The sequence below is a fragment of the Erpetoichthys calabaricus genome, chromosome 1 (genome assembly GCF_900747795.2).
Source record: "Erpetoichthys calabaricus chromosome 1, fErpCal1.3, whole genome shotgun sequence".
NCBI lineage: Eukaryota > Metazoa > Chordata > Cladistia > Polypteriformes > Polypteridae > Erpetoichthys > Erpetoichthys calabaricus.
In genome coordinates this window covers 329361825-329375071 of record NC_041394.2, presented here as the reverse complement: position 1 = coordinate 329375071, position 13247 = coordinate 329361825, and the positions used below count along the sequence as shown (strand labels likewise).

Here is a 13247-nt window from a genome sequence, read left to right as displayed (position 1 = left end):
GATGCCAGACTATCCCAGTCATGAAGGAGTGAGGCTCGTGTCCTCCCCTGACATAGTTGACCATGGATGGCTTGAGGGTTTATTTTCTCCAAGAATTATATGTTTTCCATTCCTTCATTGTCAACTGGTCATAAAGTCAGTGGAGTTCTTATTTTCTTATTGTCATGATTTTGTTTATATTTAACTGCTAAAATAGATAGATAGATAGATAGATAGATAGATAGATAGATAGATAGATAGATAGATAGATAGATAGATAGATAGATAGATAGATAGATAGATAGATAGATAGATAGATAGATAGATAGATAGATAGATACTTTAAATGTGCAAGTTATTAATTAAAATATTGTAAGGTTTACTGTGATATCTTTAGTTGTTCATTTATCTCAGCACTCTAGGCCTGTTCTAACTTAAGTATGATACAGTATACCAGAATTTGTTTCAATAACTGGAGTGCATTAGAACATTACAACAATCGAGACGAGAACAGGCCATTCAGCCCAACAAAGCTCGCCAGTCCTATCCACTTAATTCTTCCACAGTAATTAAATTTTTGAAACCCCCTAAAGTCCTACTGCCTACCACACTACTTGGTAGCTTATTCTAGTGTCTATCATACTTTGTGTAAAGAAAAACTTCCTAATGTTTGTGTGAAATTTACCCTTAACAAGTTTCCAACTGTGTCCCGATGTTCTTGATGAACTCATTTTAAAATAACAGTCTCGATCCACTGGACTAATTCCCTTCATAATTTTAAACACTTCAATCAGGTCACCTCTTAATCTCATTTTGCTTAAACTGGAAAGGCTCAGCTCTTTTAATCTTTCCTCATAATTCATCCCCTGTAGCCCTGGAATCAGCCCAGTCGCTCTTCTCTGGACATTTTCTAGCGCTGCTATGTCCTTTTTGTAGCCTGGAGACCCAAACTGCACTCAATACTCCAGCTGAGGCCTCACCAGTGTGTTATAAAGCTTGAGCAGAACCTCCTTGGATGTGTGTAAAGTTTAATTATTTTACATTTAACTTTCCAAGATGTTCAAATATTTGTAGACCATTCATCCATTCATCAATTCTGAAAGTCACTAATACCAATTATAGAATCAATAATAAATTCCAAATTGAAAATCTGACTTAATAAAAATGCTAAATAGTTGTACAGAATGGACTACGTCTACCTCTCCAACAGTACCTGGGCTCAAAACATGGCAGAATTTGAGAGATTGAAAGAGGCTGCCATATTCATTTTTCAGGTTTCTAGCTATGATGACAGACATCGGTGAAGAGCGTGTAAGCTCAAACAGGCCTCACTTTGACTCTGCCACTTATGGAGGGCACTTCAGGTGAAATCCATTAGAGTTCATTGACCCAGCCTGCTAATGAGAGGAGGAAGCATCTTGTCTACTTAATCCCACCAGCTCAAAGTGTAACGACTGTGCAAATCCAATTTCCTTCACACGGCTTGAATGATTATCTCTGTGGGAGAGCCAAGCCAGTGTGGCCCCCAGTGTTGAACTTCAATGCGCAGAACTGCCAGTTAAGTCCTGACTCACCATAGCAGCATGTCGTGCCATCCATGGAAAGAGAGCTGTAATATTGGACGAGTGCACGTTGGCCCAGAGATGAATGTTGTGGCAAAGTTTACATAATTGGCAAATTAAAGTGTACTGAGTGTTACTAATTTTCCACCCTAATCATTTTTTTACCATAAAATGGAATGGCTATGCATTTAGTAAACAAATAAATGGCGCTTCATTTCATTAATGACAGTTAATGAAGCAAATTTCTTACCAGAAAAAGACTGATTTGGAAATGTAGGAATGGGCCAGTGGACACAGTTGGACAAAGAGGTGAGAGAGAATGTGAAGAGACTGGGATGACTTGCAAAGTATTTGTTTTTGTAAGTAAAAGTGAAGATTAAGATGATGATTCTGAAGGCATTAAATGTAGACTGTAATTTAAGTTGGAAGAAGAGGTGAAGTGATGACTGGAAATCTTCTTCTGAAAACAACGTCAAATACGTGTTTGTCAACAGCTAAGTGGGCGTCTCTGAAGAGGCAGTCAGGGGTAAAGCTTCACATCCCGGGAGCGGAAAAACCAGTCTTTGGTAATCGGTTTATTTTACAGTACATCATAGTGCAATCCCATTCACATCTGACACTTTAAATCATTAAAGTCTGTATGGGACAAAATGTTCAAAATCTGTATATTTATACTGATTTCATTTTCAAATATTGAAATACGTCATTGTTTTCCATCATTCAAATACAGTATTCACCCAGAAAAAGAAGCCATTGCCAACACTTAAAGATCAATCACATATATTCACCACTTTCCCACTGACAGGTGAAGTGAATCACATTGAAGATCTCATAACAATGGCAACTATCAAAGGGTGGGATATCTTAGGCAGCAAGTGAACAGTCAGTCAGATCTGAGCGACTTTGACAAGGGTCAAACAGTGACGGTTAGATGACGGGCTCAGAACATTGTGGGGTGTTCCTGGTATGTAGTGGTGAGCAACTACCGAAAGTGGTCCAAGGAAGTACAAGTGGTGAAACGGCGACAAGAACCCAAGGCTTATTAATGCGTGTATGGAGTGACGGCAAGCTCTACAGGTCTGATCCCTCAGACGAGCTGCTATGGCACAAATTGCTGAGAGATTTCTTGCTGGCCATGAGAGAAAGGTGTCAGAACACTCAATGCATCACAGCTTGAAGTATATGGGGCTGTGTAGATGTAAAGTGGCTAGACTGACCATACTGACTCCTGTCTACCCACTACAATGGACAGGTGAGCTTCAGAACTGGACCATCAAGCGATGGAAGAAGGTGGCCTGGTCTAATGAATCATATCTTAGTTTAGATCATATGGATGTCCAGGTACGTATGTGGCGTTTACCTGGGTAAGAGATGGCAGCAAGATGCACTATGGGAAGAAGGTAAGCAGGCAGAAGCAGTGAGATGCTGTGGGAAATGGTCAGCTGGAAAACGTTAAGTCCCGCCATTAACATGTACCACTTATCTAAGGACTATGACTATGTGCACTTCATCATGGCAACAGCATTCCCTAATGGCAGTGGCCCCTTCAACAGTTAAAGTGCACTTCCACATGGCAAAAAGTGTTCAGGAAAAGTTTGAAGAGCGTGACACAGAGTCCAAGTGTTAACTTGGCTTCCTAATTTCCTAGATCTCAATCTGATCCAGCATCTGTGGGATGTGTAACGTACAAGACTTAAAGGACTCCTGATAACATCTTGGTGTCAGATACCTCAGGACACCTTCAAAGGTCTTGTGGAGTCCATGACTTGACCAGTCACAGCTGTTCTGGCGGCACAAAGGGGTGATATGTAATATTAAGATTAAAGGTGCTTATACACATGAATATTGAGTGAAGCATGATAAAGTTAGAGCCAATTACATTAAAGTAGCAGAAAACTGACAAAAATTAGACTGGTTTTAAAGGGTTAAAGGCAGTGTGGCATAATTAGATAGAAAAGTATATATATTGTCACACACGTGCACATGGGAGGCAGCTAAAAGGCCAGAACAAGAGTAATTCCACTCCAGACCAGTCTTTTTCTCACTTTTCTGCACACCATTCATGGGAAATTCCGCCTGGCCCTGATGACATAATTACTGGCTCTGACCCCTGTAATGATGTCACTTCCGGTTCTGATCCCTTTGATGATGTCACTTCCGGGTCCGAGCCTATGAATGAAGACCCTTCTGGTTCTCTCCCTTTTGACGTCACTTCCTATACTGGCCTTTAAAGCTGCCATCTTTCCTCTATCCCCTCTGTTTTGGACTCTGATCAATACACATCTATACAACATTTAATTCTATTTTGCAGCCAGGATGTTATATACGGATGGCTGCCCCAAACCTTTTTTTGGACTCTTTGTCAATTATTGTGACAATATGTACTGTATATATATATTACTGTATATGTACTGTATATTCACACACAATGCTCAAAAAATTAAGGGAACACATCAATTACACATCACATCTCTATGAATGAAATATTCAAGTGGAATATCTTTACTTAGTAATCCTGTGTAACTTGATGAAAGCTAAATGATGTAACAACAGTCAATAAAAAACAAACTCGCAAACCTATTGAGTGCTGGACTCAACATCACACCGAAAATCAAAGTCAAAAAGTGAAATCACAGGCAGCTCCTAGTGTGACACAGTAGTGTGTGTGTGTGTCCCACATACCTATATGAACTTGTGACAATGTCTGCTCATGCTCCTAATGAGACGGTGATGGTGTCCTGAGGATTCTCCTCCCAGACTTGAATCAGGACATCATTGAGCTCCTGGACAGTCTGTGGCTCTACTTGGCAGAGTCTGATGCACTGATACATAACGTCTCAGAGGTTCTAAATTGCATTCAGGTTTGGAGAACATGTGGGCCAGTCAATGGCATCAATGCTTTCATCATCCAGGAACTGCCTACATACTCTGGACACATAATGCCAGTCATTGTCCTGCACCAGGAGGAACACAGGGCCCCCAGCATGAGTGTAAGTTTTGACAATGGCTCTGAGGATTTCATCCCAGTGTCTAACAGCAGTCAGGAGACCGTTGCCTAGTACGTGGAGGTCTATGCGACCCTCCAAGCATATGCCTCCCCAAATTATCACTGACTCACTGCCAAACCGGTCATGCTGGATGATGTTGCAGGCCACATCACGTTCACCACGATATTTCCAAACTCTTTAATGTCTGTCAAATGTGCTCAGTGTGAACCTGCTGTCATCTGAGGAGAGAATGGCGAAAATGCCAATTGTTAATTCTCTGGTGAATGTTAATTGAGCTGTACAGTGATGAGCTGTGTGCACAGGAACCTCTAGAGGATATCAGGCCCTCATGCCACCCTCATGCAGTCTGTTTGTGACAGTTTGGTCAGAAACATGCACACCAGTAGCCAGCTGGAGGTTATTCTGTAAGACTCTGGCAGTGCTCCTCCTGTTCCTCCTCACACAAAGGAGCAGATACCGGTCCTGCTGCTGGGTTGATGCCCTTCTACAGCCCTGTCCAGCTCTCCTCATGTAACGGCCCATCTCCTGGGGTCTCCTCCATGCTATTGAGACCATCTTGTGGCAACACGTATGGATATTCCATCTTGGAGGAGCTCGACCACCTGTGCCACCTGAATCGGCTGCAGGTACCACCTCAGGCTACTAGTAGTGACAAGGACACGAACAAAAGATAAAGCTAGAGAAGAATCGGTCAGGAAGGATAAGGAGAGAGCAATTGACTGTGGCCACCATAGGGGGGGGGGGGGGGGGGGATTGTCTTGCTGTTGCCTCTGCAGGTCACCTGTTGTCACTTTCATTGCCACCAAAGCAGGTGAAGTTGATTCTCAATCACTTAGGCTTCCTAACTGGACAGATTGAGATCCCTGAAGCTTCATTGACTTGCTGTTAGAGTGGGATGATTGAGTGGTCCCTTCATTTTTTGAGAAATATATATTGTCACACACGTGCGCATGACAGGCAGCTAAAAGGACGATAAGAAGGTAATTCCACACCAGGCCAAGGGGTGGCAGGGTACAGTAAACCTTCCTCTTTCATCTCTGCAGACCAGACACAGGAAACTACACCTGATTCTGATGATGTCCCTTCCGGTTCGGACCCCAAGAACATTGCTTCTGTTTCCTGCTCCAGATGACATCACTTCTGCTGACCCGCCATAAAAGAAACCCAACCACCTATTTGCAATCAGTTCTGTTGTGGATTCAATCTGTACACTTTGGTGCAAGCAAAACCTGAAGCACTCTGGGCGTCCCTGGAAGGTCCTTCCTCCACCTTCCCAGGTGTGGCGGAAGTGCAGATCTCCCGGGCTCCATGATGCTCAATGGGTTTGAGCCTCCTCACTCTGTCCCTGTGGTCCCCTCACTATCCAGGGTGGCTGCCCCCTTGTGGCCTGGTCTATATATATACTGTACATACAGTACACACACACAGTGTATTCAGAACGCATTCAAACAACTTTCATATAAATTAGAGATTTCATTTTTGATTTTTAATAAATTTGCAAACTTTCTGAAAACACATTTTCACTTTGTCATTATGTGTTATTGAGTGTACATTGAGTGGCATAAGTGGCACATTTATCCATTTAAAATTAAATCTACAATACAATAAAGTATGCAGAAAGTCAAGGGGTCTGAAAACTTTCTGAATCCTCCATACATATAAGCAGGGTTGTGCCTATCTGGTGGTTACACTCTATTGAGTATATTAAGAGTTACCTTTTGTGGTGCGCCATCTGTTGGAGTGTGTTTTGCAATGAATTTAATAATAAAATCCATTAGACCTTTAGCTTTATCCTATATGCAACTAAGGAATATACAGTATGTGCAATTTTCATATTTGTGAAATCTAAAGTGTCATCTATCTGCCTTAAAGAATAAATCATTTCCTAGGGTCATGGTGATGTAGTGGCAGAGTTGTTGTTTGAAAACAAGGAGGCTGGGGTCCATGACTGGGGTTCTGCATGGAATTTCAAGGTTTTCCCAGTGTTTGTGTGGGTTTCCACAAGGTAATGCCACGTCCTCCTGCAGTCCATAGACATGTAGCTTAGGTGGGCTGGCTATGCTAAATAGGCCCCTGAGATGTGTGTGAGTGTGTTCACCCTGAGGTGGGCTGGCACCTTGTCTGGATAATTCTTCCTTCCTTCCTTGTGCCCAGTGCTTGCTGGGCTGGGCTCCAGTTTCTCCGCGACTCTGTTCTGGATAAAGTGGTTAGGAAATGAATGGATGTTCCCTGGGTGACCCTAAATAAGTTACTCCATCTCTCAAAGCATTACAACTTGGTACCTTTCATTGATAAGATTTTTGTGGCTGAAGCACAGTTATAACAAATAATGCGAATCATTTAATTAAATTCATGATTGTGCCGGGCTAGAGCCAGTTCCAGAAGAATTATGACAAGGCACAGCACGATTCCTGACAGGCTTCAGTCCATAACAGGGCATGACCACGCTGACCCTGACAACCTAACTTTCATGTCTTTGGAGGCTGGAGAAGAATAGGCGGTCCAGGAAGAAAATGGATACAGAGGTGAAGCAGATCAACAAAGACTCACACAGGCAGTGGTTCATGAGGCTTGAACCCAGGATTCTGAATCTGTCACGGAGCAGTCCCACCAGCCCACCCAAAAAATCCAAAAATAAACAGACATGAGAACTAACAAACAAATAAAAAGTGGAATGTCTTACATTAAGGCGATTTATGTGCACTTGCTGAGGGGAGACATCCAGGGCTGCGGCAATGCCATCTCGAAACTTCTGTAGCAGTGTAATGTTCAGTTTGTGAATATCCAATTGTAGCTTCTGAAAAAGAAAGAAATCATATAACTTAATTGCATTGATTTTTTAAATATAACAAGAAAGAAAAAAATAAACTTTGTTATATTTGCAAACAGTGAAGTAAAAAATAAGGACCCTACACTATGGTGGAAGAAAGAAGTCTAGAGCTAAACTTAAAAGAAGTGGTGAGGCGGCCTTCTGCTGTTATGCACATAAAAACTGGAATAACTTACTGATAGAAATTCATCAGGCTAATACAGTGGAGCATTTTAAAAAACTGCTAAAAACACATTACTTTAACATGGTTTTCTCATAGCTTCATTTTAGTGTAACTCTGATATTCTGCATATGCATTGAATTATCATTTTTATCATGGCTCCGCAGTCTGTACTAACCCCTACTTTTCTCTGCTGTCCTTTCTCTGTTTTTTCTGTGCTGGTGACTTGCGCCCCCGCCACCTTATCAAGGCACCATGCACTCCCTCCATTGATGGATTGAAGGTCAGAGGTCCACATGACCAGCATCATTAAGTTCTTCCATGAGATGCCTGAAAACCATGAGGACTGACTGAGATCATTTATGTTTGGTAAAATGCCTAGTGGGGGCTGGGTGGTCTCGTGGCCTCGGAACCCCTGCAGATTTTTTTTTCTCCAGTCATCTGGAGTTTTTTTTTTTTTTTCTCTCCTCCCTGGCCATCGGACCTTACTTTATTCTTTGCTAATCAGTATTGCCTAATTTTTATCTTTTTTCTTTCTTCATCCTGTAAATCACTTTGAGCTCCATCGTTTGTATGAAAACGTGCTATAGAAATAAATGTTGTTCTTGTAGTTGTTGTACTCAGTGGTCCTGAAGGTACTACAGGCAGCAGAGAAAAATTAACAACGGGCCAGTCAAGCCTGACAGAAGTATTGTGCTGTGGGCATAGAATGACTGCTTGGCTTGGGAATGTATCAGCCATCCAGCAGGATCAAAGTTTAGTGATGGAATTGTGAAAAGTGTACGTGAGATAGATAGATAGATAGATAGATAGATAGATAGATAGATAGATAGATAGATAGATAGATAGATAGATAGATAGATAGATAGATAGATAGATAGATAGATAGATAGATAGATAGATAGATAGATAGATAGATAGATAGATAGATAGATAGAAACACAAAGAAGTGTATTTTAGAACTCCAAACGCCCAAGTAATATGGACTGCATGCAATTCCTTAAGTTAGCAAAGGCAACTAGAAGCAACCTTGTTGACTTTATAGCCAAGCCATTATTATACTAATTAGATGGGATAAGTAAAATGACCTTGTACTTTCAGATGACTTCTCAAAAATAAAAATAAAAATAAAAAATCAGTATAGAATGGTGAATACAGCATTTCCATGTAAATTTTGCTTTAGTGGGTAGTCACTCAATGGAGGATTCTACAATGCAGGATAATAGATTGGATTGTGCAATATTCAATCATTTACGTGAGCTTATATAACATTTATTATGTATACAAATAAACGTTGAATGAAATGAACAGGGAATTGAATCAAGTGAACAACTTAAGCAATATTTCATTTGAAACTAAACACTTTGGGTCAAGTGAAGCAGATTGGTATGGTGTGTCTTAATGCCTTTGTGCATGTCCACATTTCCAGATCTACTGTGGTGTGAGTGTATGTTTGTGTGTGTATGTGTGTCTGTGTGTGTGTGTGTTCATTTCTTTAACTTCATTGTCAAACATGTTCTCTGGTAGGGCAAACAAGCCATCAGCTGTCATCACCTTTAAATTTCTTTAAATGTGTGTGTGTGCATGTGTGTGTGTGTGTGTGTATACACTTGTGCATGCCACAATGTGGCCCCTTGTGGCAACACATGTATATGTATATAAACTACAGTATGTTTCTCAAAAACTACTTGTATAAAACTTTTGCATATGAGTAGGCCTTGTGCAATGACAAAACTGAACAGACTGTTGGATTAAAGAGCACCTACTGCAGTTGTCGCCGGTCAGAGCACAACCAGCACAGCACGTCTGAAGCCCGTAATCAGACACACACAAGTTTTTCAGATGTTATCGTTGGGAGACAAAGTCAGAGAGGCGACATTGCATTGGTTTGGACATGTGCAGAGGAGAGATGCTGGGTATATTGGGAAAAGGATGTTAAGGATAGAGATGCCAGGGAAGAGGAAAAGAGGAAGGCCTAAGAGAAGATTTATGGATGTGGTGAGAGAGGACATGCAGGTGATGGGTGTAACAGAACAAGATGGAGAGGACAGAAAGATATGGAAGAAGATGATCCGCTGTGGCAACCCCTGATGGGAACAGCCGAAAGATGAAGAAGAAGAAGATCGATTGTATGTCCATATCAGCATTCAGGAAGGATTTCAGAGGAAACTGCTTGTTCTAAATTTTTGTATCTGCTAAGATGCAGTCATCCAGGATATCTACACAATGCAAAAATAAAGCCTACTTTCTGACAAAATTGTAATTTTAAGAAGTGAAAATCAATTTTGATTTTCCACAGACATCCACACACAGGCACCAGGCTAAAATCAACTTTCCTTGAGGTTTTCAACGTTGTACATTCAGAATCTGAACTTAACTCAATGGAAAATTTTTGACCCCATCACCAAACCTCCATTTACATGGAAGTAAAAAGAAAACCATTAGAGAAAGAAAGTGTTAAAGTGTTAAAATCCCCAAACCTCACACATGTGCCTTTAAAGAAGAAGGAACGAGACCCTGATGATCCTCCAAAGTGTTATCAGATAAAGATATAAACCTTGGTCTGTCTTGCCTGTGCACTCACTAGTGGTTATGTATCACGTTACAACAAACTACGGAAGTGAAACCCCCTTAACAGAGACAACACCACATAGGGGACCACCCTGGGATTCACCTTTTTGCAGTGCATATGTTGCAGTATGGTACCTTAGAGGCCTGCCTGTGCTCATGTCACTGCACCAGATCACTAAAAAGACCTTGGGAAGATATTGTTTTGATGAAAAGGCACAACACAGAAAACAGAAAAAATAAAAATTAAATCCTAATCACCATCCTCTTGTGTGATCTTATGTGAGTGACATCCCCTGCAGCCCCCAGAGCACAAACACAGTGCACCAGCAGAGAGACGGGTCTCCTATGATGTGGACCAAAAACACTACAATTAATTTCATTTGGTTTTACAGGCTCAAGTTTCCATCAACACAGAAAGAACCTCAACACCAAAAAACTGCGCAGTAACTGTTTATGCTTTCTCAAGATCTTTACTTTATTAACAGTGGCACTATTCACAGAATACACCATCACAAAGTGCTTCATGTGCTCAGGTGCCCCCAAATTGTGGTGTAATGGAAGTCTGTTGAAGTAAATAAAATCTGTCACACCCTGTGGTATAAATAAGGTAAACTTAAAGTAAACCTCCAGAGGGTTCTGCCTGAAAAGTATGGCTTAAGTGGAGACAAGTAAGGAAAGGCCCAGATATCTGCACCCACGCCAGGCTGTCAGCCATGCACTTGAAATGAAGAATACGCAGGAGAGCTCATTCTACAGTAACATGTTATCCTTAATGTACCCAAAGCCTGCGCAGCAGCCTGCTCACAAGGAGACGTGATCAATGAGAAATCCCACAACTCACCTGAGGAGTGAAGAAAAGACCCGAGAAGATCTCCAGTGCTACACTGTATTCTCTGCTCTCACTCCCCTTCATCTCAATGTCACGCTGACCTGCGTGCCTAAAGCTCGAGTGTCCTTCTGAGCAGATGACTCACCACTAGAGCCGAGCTTGGTGCTGTTGCCCGATGTCTGTTACTACCAGGGATGCTCCAGTTCCCTGTTCTGTCAGGTAGACTCCACAGGGAGCAGAAAGGTGAGGCAGAGTGCGGCTCCAGGGGCAACAACAGCAACTCAACAGGTCTGAAAGCGGTGGTAAGATGAAGAGACACGGTGACAGAAAGAGCGGCAACAGCCAGGAGAGTGAGGGGCATGGGGCTGGGCAGCAGCTCAAGATGACAGCATGGAGAGCGGTGATGGTGAAGCAGCAGTACAACAGGAGCAAAAGGCATAATCCACACCACCAGTACCATCATAGAATAAATACACCTTATCATCACCTCCTTCATTATATTCATTCAAAGTAAAATCTATGACCTTCCCTCAAAAATAGCTTTGTATAATATTTCATTGGGGCAATGCCACTGCTTCACAGATGTAACATCTTAGGTTCAAGTCTCATGGTTGCTATTCATGTGGAATTTACATATATATATATATATATATATATATATATATATATATATATATATATATATATATATATATATATATATATACAGTATATATATATCTATTATTAAAAAAAATCTTGAGACAAGACGAGACTATTGCCAAGAGATTTTCTCAAGTCCCGCCCTCCTCTCAAACATTTCCGGTTAACGTCCCACACCCACGGCCCTCTCACCTCTCATTCGTGTGAATGCTTTTGTCAGACATAGCTCCTGCGCTCTCAGCTCTTATAAATTTTTACGTTTTCCTCACTTTAAGTTTCCAATAAAAGAAGACTTATTATGTCCAAATCGTATTGAAGAATTTCATCCTGAAGGAACAAGTAAACAGGCAATCCTAGCACCAAGAAACAATGAAGTCAAATGAACGAACGTGAAAATTGTCGATAGGTTACATGGCAAATTTGTTAAATGCTGTGAGGGATGGCCGGCCATATATTCCGGCCCACACCTCCAAGCCGCCAGATGGAGCCCTCCCACAGCATAGAGGTTCCCCGAACTCCAGCAGGGCCTCATGGACCTTGTAGTTTTTACAACCAGCCCTGCTGGATAACATGGGGACCTCCAGGAGACGCTGTAGGGAGGCTCAGGGAATTCTACATGCCCTATAACCAGGAAGTGCATCCTGGTCACATGGACAGAAGGAACGACGTGCTTCCAGGATGAAGAAAAGGACTTTTTATCTGACCCGGAAGTGATAAGGAATCACATGGACTGTAGGGTGGATCCACTTCCGGGTCAGGAGATATAAAAGGACCATAGGAAATCCCAGACGCTGAGCTGAGCTGGGTGGAAGGGTGGCTAAGTGTCTGGAAGTGGAGGATTGGGTATTGTTTAGTGATTATTGTGTATTGGATTTTGTATAAGTAGTGTGGAGTGGACGGTGTTTGGTGCACTTTATTATTATAAAATAAACAAGTCTTGGACTTTTACCTGGAGTTTGGCGTGGTACCTGAGGGTTCAAGGGAGCAATAGCGCCCCCTACTGCTACAATGCGTATCAATAGACTATGCTGAAACAGTTGGTGGTGATGGTGCAGAAGATGAAAATATCAACTTACAATATCCCGTAGAATATCTACAACCGTTAACACCGTCCAGTCTGCACCGACCGAATTACAGTTGAAAGAAGAATGAATTGTAATGTTATTGTGTAATTTATGTGTGAGTGATGGGCTATGCAATAGGACAAGATTAATTGTATTCAAAATTGGTCGAACAATTCTGACATGTAAAATTCTAACAGACAAGAAAGGTAATGCAGTACATCTTCAGGGGATAACATTAGACACCAAAGGAGATCTTGAAATGTCATTCGTATTAAAACGTTTAGTTTCCCGTTAGAATACCTTTTGCTATGACAATTAAATCACAGGGACAAACATTCGAAAAAGTCAATTTATCTATTAGAGAGAAAAACGATATTCACTCACGGGCAGTTATATGTGGAGTTGTCACGATGAAAGTCCAAACACGGAATCAAAATTCAATGCGATATTGACGAAAAGTTAATTCCAAATAGTTTTTACTTAAGTTTTACAGTAAAAGTGTAAGTTTAAAAAATGTTTGTGTGTTAATTTCAATGAAATTCAATGAATACCTCTAACGCAACATGAAACATAATTTACTTTCAATTTATTATGTTTTAGTA

General features: G+C 41.3%; 1 protein-coding gene and 1 long non-coding RNA gene across 3 annotated transcripts in view; one reads left to right on the top strand and one right to left on the bottom strand.

Annotated features, from left to right (window-relative positions):
• Positions 1 to 13247, top strand: part of LOC127527920 (uncharacterized) — a 247273-nt gene that overhangs the window by 8744 nt on the left and 225282 nt on the right. The gene's annotated exons all lie outside the window — the stretch shown is intronic.
• LOC114666093 (receptor-type tyrosine-protein phosphatase R) overlaps positions 1 to 13247 on the bottom strand; it is a 237432-nt gene that overhangs the window by 119129 nt on the left and 105056 nt on the right. Inside the window, exons 1-2 of one of the 2 annotated variants that reach the window (XM_051925459.1) lie at positions 10952 to 11087; positions 7233 to 7346 (exon numbers count right to left, since the gene is read on the bottom strand). In XM_051925459.1, coding sequence (XP_051781419.1) covers positions 7233 to 7346; positions 10952 to 11023 — 186 coding nt within the window. In that variant the 5' untranslated portion in view covers positions 11024 to 11087. Of the gene's footprint in view, positions 1 to 7232; positions 7347 to 10951; positions 11088 to 13247 lie in introns of those variants that run through there. The other variant, XM_028820833.2, reaches the window with a different exon arrangement.